At 39.7% G+C, this 22,152-nt stretch overlaps 1 protein-coding gene across 1 annotated transcript in view; it reads left to right on the top strand.

The window, feature by feature from the left end:
• btaf1 (BTAF1 RNA polymerase II, B-TFIID transcription factor-associated) overlaps positions 1 to 22,152 on the top strand; it is a 61,542-nt gene that overhangs the window by 29,598 nt on the left and 9,792 nt on the right. Inside the window, exons 7-28 of the mRNA XM_061910858.1 lie at positions 240 to 366; positions 450 to 518; positions 3,120 to 3,209; positions 3,278 to 3,373; positions 4,207 to 4,383; positions 4,521 to 4,661; positions 8,471 to 8,595; positions 12,169 to 12,289; positions 13,347 to 13,451; positions 13,632 to 13,781; positions 14,011 to 14,153; positions 14,294 to 14,468; positions 14,567 to 14,770; positions 16,777 to 17,197; positions 17,337 to 17,521; positions 17,596 to 17,749; positions 17,940 to 18,049; positions 20,701 to 20,902; positions 20,991 to 21,139; positions 21,232 to 21,384; positions 21,682 to 21,803; positions 22,045 to 22,152. The exon at positions 22,045 to 22,152 is cut by the window's right edge and continues 60 nt beyond it. Coding sequence (XP_061766842.1) covers positions 240 to 366; positions 450 to 518; positions 3,120 to 3,209; positions 3,278 to 3,373; positions 4,207 to 4,383; positions 4,521 to 4,661; positions 8,471 to 8,595; positions 12,169 to 12,289; positions 13,347 to 13,451; positions 13,632 to 13,781; positions 14,011 to 14,153; positions 14,294 to 14,468; positions 14,567 to 14,770; positions 16,777 to 17,197; positions 17,337 to 17,521; positions 17,596 to 17,749; positions 17,940 to 18,049; positions 20,701 to 20,902; positions 20,991 to 21,139; positions 21,232 to 21,384; positions 21,682 to 21,803; positions 22,045 to 22,152 — 3,327 coding nt within the window. The remainder of the gene's footprint in view (positions 1 to 239; positions 367 to 449; positions 519 to 3,119; positions 3,210 to 3,277; positions 3,374 to 4,206; positions 4,384 to 4,520; positions 4,662 to 8,470; positions 8,596 to 12,168; positions 12,290 to 13,346; positions 13,452 to 13,631; positions 13,782 to 14,010; positions 14,154 to 14,293; positions 14,469 to 14,566; positions 14,771 to 16,776; positions 17,198 to 17,336; positions 17,522 to 17,595; positions 17,750 to 17,939; positions 18,050 to 20,700; positions 20,903 to 20,990; positions 21,140 to 21,231; positions 21,385 to 21,681; positions 21,804 to 22,044) is intronic.

Genomic DNA, 22,152 nt, shown 5'->3' with positions numbered 1-22,152 from the left:
CAGATATATAATAGCTTCAATATAGAGGCAATTACTTTTTTCACTTTACTGATACTTTAAATAAATAAATTACCATAATGTTGCTTTAAATAAAACTGCTGATTTGATGCAAAATGTTCGTCCTACAACTTATTAGGTCAATATTGTTTATTAGTATTTGGCCTAACTATTGGTATTTGAAAGTTCTATTTTTTTTTCTTCATTAATAGCAGTTCTGACTTTCTAATATTTTTTTGTAGCAATGACAGTTTTGAAGGTGAGCCTGAAGAGAAACGAAGAAAAACCACCAGCGTTGTTAACCAACCAGCCACAGAACACAAAGTTGTAATTAGCAAAGTTCCAAATAATGCCAGTCTAGCAGAGGAGGTAATGAAACAACACATTTTGGTAAATGTATTACTAATACTTATATGAATGCTGTACTGATGTGTCACTGTTTGGTCTTTTAGACACAGGAGTGGCCCCTGGAAAGTTTCTGTGAAGAGCTCTGCAATGACCTCTTTAACCCTTCTTGGGAGGTAAAAAAAAAAAGTTTCATAGCTTAAGGCCCTATTGAGTAGCATTAATTAGTGAAGCCAACATCAACAATAGTAGCAACATTGTTTGTATAAACATGTACAGTATGTGATGTCTGTGTCTACAAACAGCCTGCAAGGATAAGATCGTAATGTGCAAATCAGATTTCAGTGCAGATTTTTTCTCAGCACAAGATTGAAAAGACACATTTTTAAAACAATATAGGGCAAATAATAATTATTGCTTACTTTGATTGCATACTCCCTAGGCTTGTGGTGGCAGATCTCTTCTTTCACTTGCTTGGTGAATATTTTTAAAACCATTTTTGTGTCTCTGTGACTTCTTGTCAAGCACAAGCTGAATTTATTCGCAGTCTGGCAAAAATAGAAGCTCTGCATATATTTGAGAACGCTTTGGACTGACGAAGGTGTGCCATTGCTGTGCGCAGGAAATGGAAACATCGGGTTCTTCAGCAACCTTTAATAAATGCAGCTAGTGGAAATCCAGGGTTGTTCTCTGCAAAGCAGGCTGGTGCGAGGTGTGTTGTGAAGCGGAGTTATGACACACCTATAGCTTCATTGCCACAGTCAAACAAAACTTCCATCAACCTTCACCTCTTTAGCTTGGTTTTAGGTCCAGAAGAGGGAGGATTAGAATCAGGGTGGAGTTCAAAAAATAAATGTGGAATTTTTGCAGGAAGTGTTGTAGTCTTCTACCTGAGTACTTTCAAAGTGCAATTGAGAACCATCAAACAGCAAGGTTGTAGCATTCACAACCTACCGCTCTGACATCTCTCTGCATGTGTGTGCGCGCAATGAAAGTGGTTCGTTCTTTTTAAAGCGGTGGTTTGCAAATCCAAAATACAAACTTTGCACCCAACAGCACTTTGCAAGTTTGTGACTTAGCTTTTTGAGTTAACACAAACACTGAAGATTGATTTAATCTACCATATTTTCCGCACTATAAGGCGCACCTAAAAACCAAACATTTTATCAAAATCTGACAGTGCGCCTTATAATCCGGTGCGCCTTATATATAGTCCAGTATTGAGCCACAACAGGTCTCAACTACGGTAAGCAGCCGCCGATTTCATTTTCCCCCGTAGGAGAAGCGCGCGGTGCATGCTGGGATATATGACTGCACCAGGCCGTGCCGTTTCATTTCCATTTGTGTGTTTATGTAAAGACCCCAAAACGGCTCCTATTGAGAGACATGGTTTCAGGAAAGCAGTAATTGTCACTGAACTGCTAGACAACAGCAGCGACACTGACTCCATTACAGACGTCTCGAAATAGTGCAAAGCAATAACAATATATCAATAAATCAACGTTGCTCAAACGTTAATGTCACACAACACTAAAAATAATCATGTATAGCTCACTTTAAGTTATTCCTCATCCAGGAATCCCTCAAATTCTTCTTCTTCAGTGTTCGAATTAAACATGCCACAAGAGGTCTCGCAACTACGGTACAGCCGTCGACCTTATTTTCCCCCGTAGAAGAAGTGCGCTTCTTCTACGGTAAGCAGCCGCCTACCTTATTTTCCTTCGTAGAAGAAGCGCGCGATGCATGCTAGGATATATGACTGCGGGAGGCGTGCCGAGTTTAAACTCAAGGTGATCAGTCACACAGTACAACACGGGAATAGAGCAGCAGTGAGAAAATTTAACATTAACAGCAGCAACACTGACTCGTTTAATGACTACTTCGACGAGACGTAGCCAGGCATGTTGGATGCCGTATTCGCCCAACTGTTTGATTCGAACACTGAAGAAGAAGAATTTGAGGGATTCGTGGATGAGGAATAACTTAAAGTGAGCTTTACATGTTTATTTTGTGTGTTGTGTTGTGTGAAGAAGCGCGCGGTGCATGCTAGGATATATGACTGCGGGAGGCGTGCATGCTAGGATATATGACTGCGGGAGGCGTGCCGAGTTTAAACTCAAGGTGATCAGTCACACAGTACAACACGGCAATAGAGCAGCAGCGAGAGAATTTAACATTATATGCAGTGACACTGACTCGTTTAAGGACTACTTCGACGAGACAGAGGCATGTTGGATGCTGTATTCGCCCAACTGTTTGATTCGAACACTGAAGAAGAAGAATTTGAGGGATTTGTGGAATAAGAATAACTTAAAGTGAGCTTTACATGTTTATTTTGTGTGTTGTGTTGTGTGACATTATCGTTAGAGCAACGTTGAGTTATTGATAAATTATTGCTTTGCACTAACGTTTGATTTACCGTAACAGTATCAGACTGTTTTTTACGTGTTATTGAATCGGGGAAAATAAAACAGCTGTTTATTCATTTTGGGAGTGAACGGAGTTGTCAGAATGCTGGTTTGTAATATATTAATGACGTTTGACTGACCTGACTGTTTTGTTGACATTTCTTTTAGCGCAGCTCCATCTGAAAGATGCATAACGTAACCCCAGCCTCTACTGTAGCATCTATTCTGTGCCCCTTATAATGCCTTATATATGAACAAAATATTAAAATAGGGCATTCATTGAAGGTGCGCCTTACAATCCGGTGCACCTTATAGTGCGGAAAATATGGTAGCTGCAATAGCTCGTAACACAACCTTTTTTGTTTACAGATCCGTCATGGTGCGGGCACTGGTCTTAGAGAAATTCTCAAGTCCCATGGTGCTGGAGGTGGCAAACTCGTGGGGAGCACTGCAGAGCAGGTACCTCATATTTATCCATGCCACTTTGCGTGTTCAGCATTGACAGTGTCGCTCCTGTTTGTGCAAAGATGTTGCAACAGCACGTGGAATGGATAGAGGACCTTGTCATCCGATTGCTCTGTGTCTTCGCTCTAGACCGCTTTGGAGATTTTGTATCTGATGAGGTTAGTCTTCAAAACACTCTGACTTTTCATATAACAGATCTAAATGATTTTTGAATTAAAGAGATTGGTTTACAAGTTAGGTATGCATATACAGTAAAGGCCAAACGTTTGGATACACCTTCTCATTTCAATGCGTTTTCTTTATTTTCATGACTATTTACAATGTGGAATGTCTCTAAAGGCATCAAAACTATGACACCTGTAAAGCGAAATCCCTTTCAGGGGACTATCTCTTGAAGCTCATTGAGAAACTGGAATATAAAACATGTTTTCAGTTATTTCACCTTTTTTGTTAAGTAAATAACTCTACGTGTGGTCATTCATAGTTGTGATGCCTTCAGTGGCAATCTACAACGTAAGTAGTCATAAAAAAATGAAGAAAAACCCATTGAATGAGGTGTGTCCAAACTTTTGGCCTGTATTGTAAATCTTTACATTTGATCCATTTCCTATATCATCTCTATGTACAGATATATAATAATTATAGTGTAAATTGGCTCTAGAATATAAGTGTGAATGGCTGTCTGGCTCTCTGTGTTGGCCCTGCGATGAGGTGGCGATTTGTCCAGGGTGTACCCCGCCTTATCCCCGAATGCAGCTGGGATAGGCTCCAGCTACCCCTGCAACCCTGAGAGGGACAAGCGGTAGAAAATGGATGGGTGGATGTTGGATGGTTGTAATCATCAACCAGCATCTGAAGGGAGTAGTTAAACCTCCTGTTCTCTTTAACTCAAACTCAGCAGTTGATGCTGCAGCAAAGTCACAACTTACAGACAGACTTTTCCCAGCCTCTTTGGAGATGAGCTACTTTATTTCTGTTCCTCCATTACCAGGTAGTGGCACCTGTCCGCGAGACGTGTGCTCAAGCACTTGGTGTAGCCCTTCGCTACATGAATGAGACTGGTGTTTCCATGACAGTAGATGTTCTGCTGAAGCTGCTCCAAGAAGACCAATGGGAGGTCCGCCATGGAGGCCTGCTAGGAATCAAATATGCTCTCGCTGTCCGACAGGTACCACCTGTTCTTGTTGTCTGAGTGTCTATGGTTTAATCACTATATGGTCATGAATTTACAGTCGTATGTAGGTGGTATTGGTAGTGCTGAAGCCATTATTTTCTAGTGATAGACCTGCCCTAACTCTCTTTTAGGACCTGATCTCCGTCTTACTCCCGCACCTGCTACCAGCCATCACTGTGGGCCTGCAGGACCTGGATGATGATGTCAGAGCCGTGGCAGCTGCAGCACTCATTCCTGTGGTGGAGGGCTTAGTGCAGCTACTGCCAAACAAGGTCAGTTTGAGAATTAAAGGCAATTCAGCCACCTTTTAAGGGGAACTGTACTTTTGGGGGGGAATTTGCCTATCGTTCACAATCATTATGAGAGACATGACGAAGGATGGGGTTTTTTTTGCATTCAAAATATTAAATACATGCAATTAAAAGTTTGCTTCCAAAGGAACCAATGAGAGCCACGCAATTCAGCCTATAAAGCCCCTAAAAAACACCCAAACATCTCCTATTGAGGTTTTATGTACATGACTTAAGTATATACAGTTGCAATAAAATGTATGTGAACCGTTTGGGATTACCGTATTTTCCGCTCTATAAGGCGCACCTAAAAACCTAAAATTTTCTCAAAAGCTGACAGTGCGCCTTATAATCCGGTGCGCCTTATATATATGGACCAATATTGAGCCACAACAGGTCTCACAACTACGGTAAGCAGCCGCCAGCTTCATTCTCCTCCGTAGGAGAAGAAGAGCGCGGTGCATTCTGGGATATATGACTGCGCCAGGTGTGCCGTTTTCATTTCCATTTGTGTGTTTATGTAAAGACCCCAAAATGGCTCCTATTGAGAGACATGATTTCAGGAAAGCAGGAATTGTCACTGAACTGCTAGACTCCATTAACGATGTCTCGAAATAGTGCAAAGGAATAACAATATATCAATAACTCAACATTGCTCAAACGTTAATGTCACACAACACACAAAATAAACATGTAAAGCTCACTTTATTAAGTTATTACTCATCCACGAATCCCTCGAATTCTTCTTCTTCAGTGTCCGAATTAAACATGCTACAAGAGGTCTCGCAACTACGGTAAACAGCCGCCCACTTCATTTACCCCCGTAGAAGAAGCGCGCGGTGTATGCTGGGATATATGAATGCGCGAGGCTTGCTGTTTTCATTTCCATTTGTGTTTATGGATGAGGAATAACTTAATAAAGTGAGTGTTACATGTTTATTTTGTGTGTTGTGACATTAACGTTTGAGCAACGTTGTTATTGATGTATTGTTGTTGCTTTACACTATTTCGAGTGTTACTATATTGTGATTGAACAAACGTTTGATTTACCGCAACAGTGTCAGACTGTTTTGTACGTGTTTATTGAATCGAGGAATAGTTCCCCTCCACTATGTGATATGAATGTTACACCACAAGTTATACCTTGCTGTTGTTAAAAGATAAACGAAATACCATTTACTTCGGGGAAAATAATAAAACAGCTGTTTATTAATTTTGGGAGTGAAAGGAATTTTCACAACACTGGTTTGTAATCTATCTATAAAGTTTGACTGACTTGACTGTTTTGTTGACATTCCCTTTAGCGCAGCTCCATCTAATGGATGCATAACATAACCCCAGCCTCTACCGTTGCGTCTATTTTTGCGCCTTATAATGCGGTGCGCTTTATATATGAACAAAGTTTTAAAAAAAGCCATTCATTGAATGTGCGCCTTTATAGTCCGGTGCACCTTTTTATAGTGCGTAAAATACGGTACTTGTATTTTTGCATAAATTGGTGATAAAATGTCTTCTGCTCTTCATCAGTCACAACAATAGACAAAGACAATCTGCTTAAACTAATACCACACAAAAAATACAGGTTTTCATCTGTTTATTGAACACAACATGCAACCATTCACATTGCTGGGTGGGAAAAGTATGTGAACCCTTGGATTTAATAACTGGTTGATCCTCCTTTAGCGGCACTGACCTCAACCAAACGTTTCCTGTAGCCGCAAATCAGACCTGCAAAACGGTCAGGAGGAATTTTGGACCATTCCTCTTCACAAAACTGTTTCAGTGCAGCAATATTCTTGGGATGTCTGGTGTGAATCGCTCTCTTGAAGTCATGCCACAGCATCTCAATCAGTTTGAGGTCAGGACTCTGACTTGGCCACTCCTATTGCAGCCGTTCTGTTGTTTATTTAAATATGGGGTCGTTGTCTTTTTGCATTACTGTGTTGAGCTTCAGTTGGAGAACAGATGGTCTTAAGTTTTCCTGAAAAATGTCTTGATAAACTTGGGAATTCAAGGCTTGTAGAGATACTTTTGTATACCAGCTTCATGCAAGTAAACGATTCTTGATCGTAGGTTTTTAGACAGCACTTTTGTGCCAAGCAATACTTCTTGAGAACAGCGAACTCAAAACTGGTGTGTGTTTTTAAAGGGCAGGGAAGCTTTAACTAACACCTGTATTCTCATCACATTAGTTGGACTCCAGGTCGGGTGACTCCTGCCTCCAAATGACTCTTGGAGAAAGTCATTAGCCTAGGGGTTCACATACTTTTTCCATAGCTACAGTGTGAATGTTTACATGTTATAAAAACATGAAAACATACAATTGTATGTGCAGTGTTAGTTTAAGAAGACTGGTTGTCTGTTGTTGGGACTTTAATGAAGATCAGAATTCATTTTATGCCCAAATTATCCAGAAATTAAAGTAATCCCAAAGGGTTCACATACTTTTTCTTGCAATTGTATGTAATGTAGTAACGGACGGCGTGGCGCAGTGGAAGAGTGGCCGCGCGCAACCCGAGGGTCCCTGGTTCAAATCCACCTAGTACCAACCTCGTCACGTCCGTTGTGTCCTGAGCAAGACACTTCACCCTTGCTCCTGATGGGTGCTGGTTGGCGCCTTGCATGGCAGCTCCCTCCATCAGTGTGTGAATGTGTGTGTGAATGGGTAAATGTGGAAGTAGTGTCAAAGCGCTTTGAGTACCTTGAAGGTAGAAAAGCGCTATACAAGTACAACCCATTTATCATTTATTTATAATATTTATTAGTTACTTATTAATTTAAAATACGCATCAGAGCGTTTGCTTGTTTTCCCCCCCTTCATCACTGCAGACTTAATGAGAGCCAACAAACATAATTAAACACTTACTATGCAATGTTTGCTGTAATCAGGATGCCGACTGCTGGGATGTTTATATGTTCCCATTTAGGTGAAGAATGTCTCATAATCCTCACAAAGAAACAGGGTAGTGGGACAAGCTTCTAATTTATTTTTCACCATTTTCGGACCCTAAACCTGTCAGTGTACCAAATTGATAGAATAACTACTCTGGTGTCTCATGTTCAGGTAAAATGCAGAATAAACTAACGGAGCAAGGAAGCGAGAAAGCAGCAAACCACTTGACGTAAGCAGTGACACAGGAAAGTGCTCACAGTGCCCCTATAAATAGTTTGTGTTAGCGCCCCTAAAAACTATATCACTAATACTTGGTTGATAAAAAAATCATGAAATGTAAATGGAGTATTGTTGGTTGTTTTGGAATGGATTTTGGATTTTATGGGTGAAATTGAGAGGAACTCTCATCGGCTCCGCTGTAAGCGGACTTTTATTAACGTTTATTTACAAGTTAAAATGCATAAAAGAAAAATCATCTGTCATTTCTTAATGATTGTGAAAAATACGGCGTGGCGCAGTGGGGAAGTGGCCTTGCGCAACCCGAGGGTCCCTGGTTCAATCTCCACCTAGTACCAACCTCTTCACGTCCGTTGTGTCCTTGAGCAAGACGCTTCACCCCTTGCTCCTGATGGGTGCTGGTTAGCGCCTTGCATGGCAGCTCCCTCCATCAGTATGTGAATGTGTGTGTGAATGGGTAAATGTGGAAGTAGTGTCAAAAGCGCTTTGAAGGTAGAAGAGCGCTATACAAGTACAACCAGTTAAAAATAGTAAAAATTCCAAAAAAGTGAAGTTTCCCTTGAAAGAACATGTTCGCAGGACATGTGGTTAGTATTTTTCCCTACATCTTCATCAATGTTTTTTTTCTAGTATTGGAATTCTGTGTGTGTGTACCTTTTAGGTGCCATTCATCGTGAACACATTATGGGATGCTCTTTTGGATTTGGATGACCTCACTGCTTCCACCAACAGCATCATGACACTGCTTTCGTCTTTGCTTACCTACCCACAGGTTCGGCAGTTCAGGTTGGTCACCGAATTTATTTTGCAATGCAAGACTGCTTAAGGTCGCTAAAGTCATTTTTTGTGTGTTTCCTGAAAGTTGGATCAAAATCCACCCATAACATTTTCAGTTATCTCAAGGAGAATGAAAAACTGAGTGAACACTTATATTTAGAAGTGGGAAAACCTATCAATTCTCTGATGCATTACAATTCGAACATTGGCGATTCATGAATTGATGGACAAATGTCCAAACATTGATTACCCATATTTACATATGGTAAATAAAGTAATACTGACAGTTCTTATACAAAGTTATCTTTAGCACTTCTAATAATAAAGACGTTTAAGTTACCAGAGTCTTGTCTGCCCGTCTGCGACATCAGTTGCCTTGCACCATCTGTAATAAAACAAGTTTGCCGGATACCAGAAACTAGCAGACAAATGAGAAAAGCTCAATTCACCATTGTGGTCTAGTGCGTGGAAAGACTTAAAACAGAACTACACTTTTTTATTTTATTTTTTTTTCGGGACGGTGTGGCCCAGTGGGAGAATGGCCGTGCGCAACCTGAGGGTCCCTGGTTCAATCCCTACCTAGTACCAACCTCGTCATGTCCATTGTGTCCCTGAGAAAGACACTTCACCCTTGCTCCTGATGGGTGCTGGTTAGCGCCTTGCATGGCAGCTCCCTCCATCAGTGTGTGAATGTGGAAGTAGTGTCAAAGTGCTTTGAGTACCTTGAAGGTAGAAAAGCGCTATACAATTACAACCCATTTACCATTTTTTTATTTTTTGCCTATGGTTCACAATCATTATGAAATACGTGACGACGGATGGATTTTTCTTAACGCATTCTAAATATTAAATTTGGTCAAAAGTCTGCTTACAGTGGAGCCTATGGGAGCTGTTCAATTCTGCCCCTAAAACATTCAAACACCTCCATTAGGGTTTTATATACATAAAGTATATATGTAATGTAGCAACAAGCACATTTATAATGTTTAATATTTACATATTTTGATCATCTTAAGCATACGTGGCACATTAATTTCAAGTAGGCATCACAGATTTTGCTTTTTTTCCCCCCCTTCATCCCTGATTTCTGCTCACTGCAGACTTAATGAGACCCAACAAACATAATAAAACATCACTTACTGTGCAAAGTCAGCTGTCATTAAGATGCAGACTGCTAGGATGTTCATATATTCCCATTTAGGTGAAGAATGTTTAATAATCCTCGTGATTAAATTGGATGGGGAGCGGAGCAGAACTAGCGTTTTTCGTGTCGTTCTCGCCATTTCCAGGTCATAAATTGGCTGTCAAAGTGTCCCAATTTATCGGATTATCTCCTCAGTCAGATGTCTTGTGTTCAGGTAAGATGTATGATTATAATCTACAAATAAACTTAATGGGAGCAGGGAAGTGAGGAAACTGCAGCCCATTCGATGATGTCAACATAGGGAGACACAGAAGTGATTTGTCACTGCTATAGTTTCTGTGTTAATGCTTACAATAATAATATCATAAAATACTTGGTTAATATTCAAATCACAAAAAGTGAATTGAGTATTGTTGGCTCTTTTTTCAATGGTTATTGGCTTTCATGGGCTGAATAATGTAGCTCCTATTGGCTCCGCTGTAAGCGTACTTTTATTTACGTGTATTTAATATTCAGAATGCATTTAAAAAAAAAAAACATTTGTCATGTCTTTCATGATGATTGTGATCAACAGGCAAAATTCCAAAAAAAGAGTGCAGTCCCTCTTCAAACTTTTGCAAAGACAAATGTTCTTGACACGTCAGTCGCTGTTTGTAGGGTATGTAAATGTCAAGCAAAATACAATGGCAACACGAAAAATCTCTCAATTCAAGGCGCTGTGGGATTTAACACACGCCGACCGCCCAGGCACTTGAAGCAGCGCCCAATAGTAGTTTTGCACATGCTCTTTTGTTTAATATTACTGCACTGATGTTTATTAAAATGAGAGTACTAGCTGTTCAAACTGCAGCTCATTTTCCTGAAGAGATTTGGGTTGCAGTTTCAATTTTATATTATTTTGTATTTGTATTAAGCCTATGTCGAAAAACAACAAAAGTAGCATTTAAACCTACTTTTAATTAAGCCTGAAGAGATGTTTTTTGGGGCTTCACGGTGGCAGAGGGGTTAGTGCGTCTGCCTCACAATACGAAGTTCCAGCAGTCCTGGGTTCAAATCCAGGCTCGGGATCTTTCTGTGTGGAGTTTGCATGTTCTCCCCGTGAATGCGTGGGGTCCCTCCGGGTACTCCGGCAGGGTGTACCCTGCCTTCCGCCCGATTGTAGCTGAGATAGGCGCCAGCGCCCCCCGCGACCCCGAAAGGGAATAAGCGGTAGAAAATGGATGGATGGATGGAGATGTTATTTGCATTTTTTTTTTCGATACTAAAACATATTTTTTATGTTCAAGCAAAAGTAGCAGGTAAATATACTGGTAAAAGTTGGATTATCATACTTTTTTTTTTTTTTTTTTTTTTTTTCTTTTTTTGGGGGGGATTTTTTGAAAGTGAGGGCAGGAAAGGTTTCCTGTTAATTCAGTCTTCCTGAAGTGTTTGTTGCACTTTATTCAAATGAAATATTAATAAATTGGCCATTGAAAGTTTACTCTACTACTTATCTATATAATTACTTAATACCTAATTCCTTTAAAATAAATTACAAAAAATATAAGAAACTTCACCTGCAGTGTCCATGGATTTATTTCAATTGAACTGTTTGAATTTATAGGTAAATATTTACTGACTTGATTTCAACTCACTGAATTGTTTATAATCTTATCAATATAAATATCAATATAAACTGTCATCCCCAGACATCTATGCATTATGATTTGTATCGAATTGTTGCAATCCTAATTAGCCAACATTCTTTTACATTTTGTGTTAGCTGGGTTAGCACAGACACACACAGGGAAGAGAAGAGGAAAATCTATACATGAAGTGGCGCTAAGCCAGCTTAAATGTGAAATTGTGAAATAAGAAAATAATAAATGCTTTGTAGTTCGTACACTTCAACAGAAGGCTAATAGAAACTGTGTTACTGCAGAGAGTAACCAGCTAAGAAAAGGAAATTGGCAAGTCAGGAAAGACAATATCTACACAGTATGGCAACACAGCTGTCAGCCATAGATACTGAATAATGAGCTAGACGACACACGTCTTTGAACCGCAAGTTTATAGCAACTAGGGCTAAAGTCACTGAATGTAGTGTGGATTTAGAAGGCAGGAAATTAAAGGGTGCCTGCTCGCTATGTAGGGACTTGTATTTATTTTTTCACTAGGCATACATGTATGTATGTATTAAGGTTGTAAGGTATACTGGCACTCATAAAGTACTGCGATACTAATTGATTGAAATCGGTACTATGCTGCCTTTGAAAAGTACCGTTCTCATCTGCGGCGGTGACTACAGAGCCAAGGCGCATGATCTTGATTGGGTCAAAACGCGCACTCACAAAGTGCATACAAGCAACATCTTGGAGACGACAGTATTTCCTTTTGAACATAAATTAATTCTTAAATATGTTTTGTACATTGACTAACACATTCGTATTCCTTTGTAGTATGCAGCAGTCACTAACGGTGCTGGTCCCCCGGGTTTGGCCCTTCTTGAGACACACTATATCATCTGTTCGACGGGCAGCACTGGAAACTCTTTTCACACTGCTGTCTAAAGCTGACCAGGTAATATTTGGATAAGGCTGTTTAGATCAATGGTGTAGTATAAATTTAAAATATTGTTGATAGGGATGTGCCGATCGGTTGGCAGGGTCTTGTGAAAAGGTATGTGACTATTGCCGATTTGTCTTTTTCATGCTGATCACAAACACTGAACGTCTCTGGCTGGCACTCTAGTTTTGGTCTTCCGGCTGACAAGCTGCCAGCAGCTAATTGTGTCTTCGTAAGCAGAGTGGAGACACTCCAATAAATTAATATGGCAAATAAGCTACTTATAATATTTTCTTAAATATCAAGTACAAATCACTGGAGGACAAGGCTACACATGGTACAAACACAGAGAAAGCCAGGAGAAAGTATGCTAATAGCTAAGCTAACTGATAAGCTAGTTTAAAAACACCAAGAAATAAGTGCATACTGAAGTTAAGAAGACCAGATGAAACTGTTACAGCGGAACATTAGCTTGTGTTAACAGGAAATTTTACAAGTATAAAGAGTCAAGTGAGAATAATGTAACAACTGATGGTGTGGCCGCATTGTCAGTCAATACACGACACATAAAATGTATTCATAAATTGGTGTTTTTGATACATAAGTTAGTATCAGTATATAATCCATACATGAGTAATTAAATATTTGTCTTTTCAATAATTTTGCTGTTTTTGTTAATGTTTACAAACACGGAATAATTCCTTTGAAACAAAACCAACTAATTTCAATGAGTAATAAAGACTAATTTTTGGCTTTTGTTTGGTTATTGTGCACTATTTACTTTGTTTTGCTCAAACAATTGCATGTAATGGAAGAGAACTAGTTTAAGGTAGTAGTTGAAATATTGTGTTAATAGTGCTACACTGTCAAATGCACTCAGCATTAATATTTACAGTTAATACATGTGATCAAAATGGCTGATCTTATGGGTGCTCGGTAGCTTAAAACCCTGATCAGAACATCCTTAATTGTTGATGGGCTTACATTCTTTCATGTCAATATTTCCAGGCATTTATACTTGTGAGCTTATTTTTGTTGCTTCTAATTTGATTTTTGGTTTTATGATCATCAGAAATGTGCAATGTGGATAAACCCTATCCTACAAGATATGCTTCGGCACATTTTCCAGTCCTGCATCCTAGAAAGCAATGAGGAAATTCTGGACCTTATCCAAAAGGTCTGTGTGTACCACACCCTTTTGAAAACCATGAGTTTATTAGATAATTGTGATCAATGAAGTAGTGTCTATTGTAATTCCTATCCACAATCTGCTTTTTAAGTTACTGTTTTTTCATCCCGAGATTTTTTTCTTAGTGGCCCTGTGTTTTCTAGTATTGTTTATTATACTTGCATGCAGGTGTGGATGGAGCTACTCACTCAAGCCCCCCAGCAGTTTGTGGTGTCAGCCAGTTGTCCATGGATGGGCGCCTGGCTTTGTCTTATGATGCAGGCATCACACATTCCCATAGACGTCAATATGCTACTTGAAGTGAAGTCCCGCTCCAAGGTAGTCTTTTCGTTTTGCTATCAAACCAAAATGAAGTGTGACAAACAAAACAATAAGTGTGTTATTTACGGAACTATTTTAATGTTTTTTGTTTTTTTATAGTTTGACTTCTTATCGTCAAAGGATTTTAGCTCCTATGAAGCTTTTACAGTTATCAATGGTTGTCCAATTACACTGAGTAGTGAGCTATGCAGATTTCCTGACAATGTTTTTTATGCTGAATGAACAGGATAAAGGTAGTACAAAGGCACGCCAAGGGACCAACCAGATAAAGGAAACTGTCCAGGAATATATAGCTGGGGCAGAGACAGTGACAGAGGACCCAGTGTCTAGGGACTATGTGGTAGTCCGGTCTCGCCTCATGGCGGCCAAGTAAGTTAGCCTAATTTTACTGTGCAAATATTGTACATGTTATTTTGTTAAATTATCTCAATTAATAGTCTTAGTTTCTTTGTCTTTTAGATGTTTAACATGTGGTGTTTTTCCTGCCCTGCCTTAAAACTTGCATCTAGATTGCTGGGGTCTCTGTGTAGATGTATCTGTGACCCTCAGCTCAATTCTGCATCTCAGGAGGTCCGTCCAGCTGAGTCTTTAGGCCAGTTGCTGCTGTTTCACCTCAATTCAAAGTCTGCACTGCAACGAATAGCCGTAGCTCTTGTGCTCTGTGAGTGGGCTGCTCTTCAAAAGGTAAAACACATTTTTATTTGTGTGTTTATTATTAAAGTGTCCATTATCAAACATTTTAAAATAACAAATGTTTTCCCATTTCAATCTTTCCCAATCAGGATTGCCAGATTGTGTCATCCACGGTGCAGCCTCGTTTGTTGGCCATCCTATCAGAGCAGTTGTATTACGATGAGATTGCCATCCCCTTCACACGCATGCAGAACGAGTGCAAGCAGTTCATCGCCTTACTTTCTGAGGCTCACATAGACCTTCAAGATCGCCTCAATTGTAATGTTTTCACCATTGATCAAGCCAATGAGCTGGTATGACCACCAACACACTCTGAAATAACTACTTTCCTTGGAGCAGCTAATGACAATTTCAATGCTCCCATAAGGCTGAAACAAAAATGAAAAATTTTCCTAGTGTATATTTTTAAACAAAAATTAACTAGCGTACAAACCGCAATATTGCAGAAACAATGACAGTTTAAAACAGGTTTTTATGACAGTGTCACTTTTTAAATAATTTATAAAGGACATGTCAAGTCTAAAGATAGATATAGACATTTATCGTGATTGTAAGTTATGTGACGATATTTTGTATATTGGTGTTAAGAGAATTGCGTTTCTTGAGTATACTGGTGCAGATGAGACTTTATGAAGGATTGGACCACATGTTTCTCAACATAGCATTTGCTGTTACGTCAGAATAGAAAGATTAATTAAAAACTTTTATCCGTCCTTTGCATCATGTTGAATAGTGGTGGTCGATACCAAATGTCTTTATTTGATACAATGCCAATTTCTTTTTGGCCTTTTTTCCCCTAGTAAAACATGACAAATACTGGCCATTCCCCATTTAATTTTTTATTTGTCATACCAAATGACCTAATTTTTGAAGTTCAATTGTTGACATTAATAAGTTTCAGCACAAAAGTCTGTATGTAGTAAGTTACCGTACAAGATGAAGTGATGCGTGTGCTTTTTTCATTTATGAATTATTAATACTTTAGGAGTAAATGATAATCAAGTGGTACTCGTGTCATTATTGATACCATGGTATTGATACTTTTATCATTACTGTGAAAGTTTCTATGTCCATACAACTGTGACTAAATTCACTGAGGTGAAACATTAAAGGTAGAATACTGTTCGAACAAAAAAAACTGATACACAGCAAGAATGTATTGTATTGATGCGTTGCATATGATGTCATGTCCGCTATGCTTTGACGTGGTGTAATTCACATGGTGACCAATAAGCTCGAGCTTAGCGTTAAATCAAGTGAGACGTGTTCGTAAATGAAGAGTTTGAACAGAAAATGCTGCTTTGGTGTGCTGTTCCAAGCGTCCAGATCGAGAGATAGAAAATAACATTTTTAATAGAGTACCGAGAAGTGGTTCATAAACGGAATAAAATCTTTAAAATATCACTTTCGATATTTTGTGAAGTATAATCGGACCCTGCTTGTGTCTGCAAAAATAACTGAGTTGAAGATTTGTTTGAACATTTAATTGAGAAACTTTCTGTGATGCAATAAATTTCTCTACTTGATCGCATTAGTTTTGTTTGTGTTCTTTTAAGTTATTTTGTAGTTGCTATGCCTAAATATAACAAACAATACCTGATTGTGGACATAATCTAATGTCATGTTTAGCATATTGTAATTGTTGGTCCAATCCATGTTGGATATTTTCATAGCATAAACTAAACGCTTAGTTGCTGTTGTGCAGGAATACAAAGTGTTTTGTTTGACATGGATGGCCACAAAATAGCGTCTTTGGTGATATTTATTCGCATATATCCTAATAGTATTTATAAACTACATGAGGAAATCTCTCGTAGGCTCGACAGCATATAGAATCTTGATACCAAACCAAACATTGCAGATTCAAATGCTAAACAATGCGACAAAAAATGAATTTCATACCATTTTAAACTACTGCAAACATCGATTTTAGACGACAAATATTTGTACCAGGAAATCAACTGCAAAAACTAAACTTCCTTTTTTTTCTTAAGAGTGTGTGAATCCACTCCATCTTATTTTAAATGTTTATCATGATAGCTTATATATTTACCTCGAAATATTTAAAAATATTCCCAAATTTGCACTAGTGCAGGTAAATAAACAGTGTGGCTTAATGAGAGTCTAAACAACCACCTGGAAGTGCCTGTAGGTCATGTGATTGCAACCCAGCAATTGTAAAGCATGTAATTTCAATAAAAAAAAAAAAAAAAGTTTTATACCAAGCTCATCTACAGCCGTTTAAATGTCAATGCTTACTGCAATATGTAAAGCAACTATTCTCCTGTTTCTTCCCCAGTTAACCACCATCTTCACAGAAACGACAGCGGGTTTGAACGTTAAAACCAAACAGTGGCAGGTATTGGATAGTAAACGACAGCAAGCACAAGCCACAGTAATGGAGACCAGCAGTGAATGGCAGCAGTTGCACCTGCGCATCCAAATGTTCTCCGCCTGTGCAGTGATCAACCTAAAAGTGCTTCCTGACAAACTCAACCCGCTGGTCCGGCCTCTGATGGAAGCCATCAAGCGGGAGGAGAACACTCTTATTCAGGGTTATGCTGCATCTTTCATTGCCAAGTTGTTGCAGCAGTGTGCCGGACGCTCTCCGTGTCCCAACCCCAAGGTTATCAAAAACCTTTGTGCCTCAGTCTGTGTGGACTCCTCAGTTACCCCCTCAGCTGCTTGTCCCGTCCCTCCTACACAAGAAAATACTAAAGGTAAAACAATATATAATATTATGTGGAATCATTGAATAAAGCAGTATAATTTTGTGTTACCGGTGATATGAACTGATATGAACTAGCTAAGTCATTTGGGACCTGATAAGTGTGAACATTTTCTCCTCTTTAACATTAGGCAGTGGGTTGGAGAAAGATTGCTTGCATCACATGGTTAACAAAACCCGGGGCATCCTGACTCTTTACCGTCACCAAAGGGCAGCGTTTGCGATCACCAGTAAAAGGGGTCCTGTTCCAAAATCCTCAAAGACTCCTTCTACAGAGCTACCTCCAGGCAGCACAGTTGGCTTAGACAATGATGAGGTATGGAAGAATGAGCTAAAATCCCTGAGCTAATTTTCATCTTAAGACTTGTAATTGTATTTTATTTTTTATAGAGAAAACCATTTCTTATTCAGAGGAGAGGTGCAGAGTTCTCCCTAACAACCATTTCAAAGCACTTCGGTGCAGACCTCACCAGATCTCTTTCATACCTTTGGGAGACCACAGTGGGGCCATTGAGGACTGTGGTGAATGAAGGTCATGTTATTGGTATGTTGATTTGTAACATCCAGGTCATTTTTACACTACTATTTTAAGCATCACTACCAGGTTTTATACTCCTTTATTTGAAACTTGGATCCTCAAAAGTAAGTTTGCAATTATATTGTAACTTTTTAGTGCATTTAAAACCTGAAGAAAGGGCATGTTTTTAGTGACTTTTCTCTTTCTTGTGTTCCAGATAGGCAGGTCCAGCTAGACCGGGGAGATGCTGCTGCTCAGGAACTGGTAAACTCTTTGCAAGTGCTGGAAGTCACAGCTGGAGCTATGTCTTATGAGCTCAAACCTCTGGTATGATTCAACCCTGATGGCTGTTTTATTGTATTTGAGATGACTTCATCACAAATTCAGTTTTAGTAAAAGCAATCCCAAATAGGGCTGCACTATTAATCTGAATTCATTCACAAACACGTTTTTGGCTGCCACGATTAAACAAGGGGGATAGTTGGAGATATTAACATTTAAAAAGGCTCCTGCTAATCAAGCACTGCAGCGACATAGAACAGCCTGTAAAGAATGCACGTCCACGCCAGAGGCCATTGGGTATGAGCACAAAACTATCATGGTGTGTGCTTGTGCATGCATGTTTATACTTTTCTCCCCATAAAAAAGCATCAAAGTGGAAAATTTGAGCTAAATACATCATATAATGAGTAAGAGCTTGCACGTTGTTACTAATGATTAACAAAAACAATTTTTTTTATTTAAATATATGAAAATCGTTAATCCATCTTCGTTATTTTTGGGGCGGTATGGCGTAGTGGGTAGAGCGGCTGTGCCAGAAGCCTGAGGGTTGCAGGTTCACTCCCCGCCTCTTGACATCCAAATTGCAGTCGTTGTGTCCTTGGGCAGGACACTTCACCCTTGCCCCCGGTGGCGCTCACACTGATGAACGAATGATAGGTGGTGGTCAGAGGGTCCATAGGCGCAAACTGGCAGCCTCGCTTCTGTTAGTCTACCCCAGGGCAGCTGTGTCTACAAATGGATCTTACCACAACCAGGTGTGAATGAATGATGGGTTCCCACTTCTCTGTGAGCGCTTTGAGTATCTAATAATAGAAAAACGCTATATAAAATCTAATCCATTATTATTATAATAATAATAATAACTTGGATTTATATCGCGCTTTTCCAAACACTCAAAGCGCTCACAGAGAAGTGGGACTCAACATTCATTCACACCTGGTGATGGTAAGCTACATCAGTAGCCACTGCTGCTCTGGGGTAGACTGACTGAAGCGTGGCTGCCAGTTTGCGCCTACGGCCCCTCCGACCACCAGCTATCATTCATTCACCAGTGTGAGCGGCAACGAGGGCAAAGCGTGAAGTGTCCTGCCCAAGGACACAACGGCAGCGATTTTTTGGATGTCAATTGGTGGGAATCGAACCAGGTTTCTGGCCGGCCGCTTTACCCACCACGCCATGCCGGCCCATTTTATTTTATTATTATTATTATTATTTAAGAATTTTCAAATAACATGATGGCATCGTGTTTAAAGGGGAACATTATTACCAGACCTATGTAAGCGTCAATATATACCTTGATGTTGCAGAAAAAAGACCATATAATTTTTTTAACCGATTTCCGAACTCTAAATGGGTGAATTTTGGCGAATTAAACGCCTTTCCATTATTTGCTCCTGGTAGTCAATCCGCCATTTTCTCAAACACGTTATAAACATCGAGTCAAATCAGCTCTGTTATTTTCCGTTTTTTCGACTGTTTTCCGCACCTTGGAGACATCATGCCTCGTCGGTGTGTTGTCGGAGGGTGTAACAACACGATCAGGGACGGATTCAAGTTGATTTACGTAGAGTGTGCATCGATTAGCACAGCATGCTAGTCGATGCTAACATGCTATTTAGGCTAGCTGTATGTAAATTTGTAGCTATATTTGCATCCAGCCTTTCCCTCCATCCACATTTAATGCCAAACAAACACTTACCAATCGACTGATTTAAATTGCTCCAGTGTCACAAGATGCGAAAGTCCCGATCGTTTGCTATGCACATTTTACCGGCGATGCTAAGGCAGACATGGCACAGAGATGTAGGGATATCCTGCAGATGCATTTCCAACAAAATCACAAGGGCGAGTTTTGTTGATGTTATTGACTCATGTGCTAATCAGACATATTTGTTTGCGGCATGACTGCCAGCTAATCGATGCTAACATGCTATTTAGGCTAGCTGTATGTACATTTGTAGCTATATATGCATCCAGCGTTTCCCTCCACCCACATTTAATGCCAAACACTTACCAATCGACGGATTTAAGTAGCTTCAGTGTCACAAGATGCGAAAGTCCTGATTGTTTGGTCTGCACATTTTACCGACGATGCTAAGGCAGACATGGCCGAATAGCATCAATAGCTATTCGCTCAATAGCTTCAGTTTCTTCTTCAATTTCGTTTTCGCTATCTGCCTCCATACTCCAATCATCCGTTTCAATACATGCGTAATCTGTTGAATCGCTTAAGCTGCTGAAATCTGAGTCTGAATCCGAGCTAATGTCGCTATATCTTGCTGTGCTATCAGCCATGTTTGTTTGTATTCGCATCACTGGATGACATCACAGTAAAATGGACGGCGGCTTCACAGATAGCGAAAATCAGGCACTTTGAAGCCTTTTTTCGGTATATTCCATGATGGTTAAAAAAAATTTTTAAACTTCGAAAAATAAAATAAGCCACTGAGAACTGATTTTTATTGGTTTTAACCCTTCTGAAATTGTGATGGTTCCCCTTTAACCACGCCCAACACAGTTTTACCTTGCTTAATGAATAATCGTGACTTCAGTATGAATAAAAATAACTGCAGCCCTAATCACACAAACCCTTATTCATGTTGCTTTGTGTCCTTGGCCACCACGTTCTGGTTGGCAAGGTTATTATGGGTACTGCAATATCTACTGAAAAGTCTGTTTTTCTCTTGTTTTTTTAGCTGCTGCAGCATCTTCCTCATCTGTTTACTTGCCTACAACATCCGTACACAGCAGTGCGTCACATGGCAGCTCGGTGTGTGGGCGTACTTAGTAAGATATCCATGCTGGAGACCATGGATGGTTTTCTTGAGTGTGTACTACCTTGGTTAGCTGCAATTGATGACTGCACCAAACAAGAAGGAGCCATTGAGGCCTTGGCTTGTATCCTCCACATAGTCTTGTACTGTAGTAAATATGTCAACACTTTTGTGTTATGTTTGGACAAGATTGTCCTTGACTGACTTATTAGGTATTATGGAACAGCTGGATGTAGATATCATCCCCTACATTGTACTGCTGGTAGTGCCAGTGTTGGGGCGTATGAGCGATCCCACTGACAGCATTCGTTTCATGGCCACACAGTGCTTTGCTACACTCATCCGGCTGTTGCCACTTGAGGTACAATCACACAAATAGCTTAACGCGGTGTTTCAGACATCAAACAAATGTTAAAAATGTATTTAACACTTTGTGCTCAATTGTTTTTTCAGGCAGGAATACCGGACCCCCCTGCCATGTCTGCTGACTTGATCCGGCAGAAGGCCCGAGAACGACACTTCTTGGAGCAACTGTTAGATGGAAGAAAGCTGGAGAATTACAACATCCCTGTGCCCATAAAAGCAGAGCTGAGGAAGTACCAACAGGTCCGTGTGTCTTTTAAGACTCTGCTACCTCTCTAACTACTACTGATGGAGCTTTAAATTAAATATGCAGTATGGTATTACAATATGTGGACGTTACTTCTCATAGGATTTTTTTTACTTTAATGTCCAATCTGTTTAAGTGAACTATGCTTGTGCTGGTTCTTTTAGCTGTCTTTCCAACTTTTGAGAGTTTTAAAATATCACCCACAATGCCTTCCATATGCCACCAAACACTGGTTTACATTAATGTGCCTGTGAGTTTACATTTCACTTCTATAATTTGATATTTTCTTGTAGGACGGTGTGAACTGGTTGTCCTTCCTAAATAAGTACAAGCTACATGGCATTTTGTGTGATGATATGGGCCTCGGAAAAACTCTGCAGTCAATCTGCATTTTAGCAGGAGATCACTACCTCAGGTATGGTACACAGCCCAAAAGTTGCTTATCTACTTGCAGCTATTGATATTTGTCCAAATTTGTTGGAATTATTTTATTTTGATAATCTGTTAATACATCCATGCATACTTTAGTGAACAGCATTTCAATGAGTTAAATTGTGTCTCACTAAACCATACAAGTATTTTGTAATGAGGAAGGTATAGTAGTAGTAAAATCCTCAACTGAACACACCAAATTGATTTGGTTGATGCCTTTTCAGGGCTCAAGAACATGCCAAGACAAAGGCAGCGGACTGCATCCCACTTTCTTCTATAGTGGTGTGTCCACCCACACTCACTGGTCACTGGGTTGATGAGGTGGGCAAGTT

The sequence above is a fragment of the Nerophis ophidion genome, linkage group LG09 (assembly GCF_033978795.1).
Source record: "Nerophis ophidion isolate RoL-2023_Sa linkage group LG09, RoL_Noph_v1.0, whole genome shotgun sequence".
NCBI lineage: Eukaryota > Metazoa > Chordata > Actinopteri > Syngnathiformes > Syngnathidae > Nerophis > Nerophis ophidion.
This window is presented reverse-complemented; position numbering and strand designations above follow the sequence as displayed.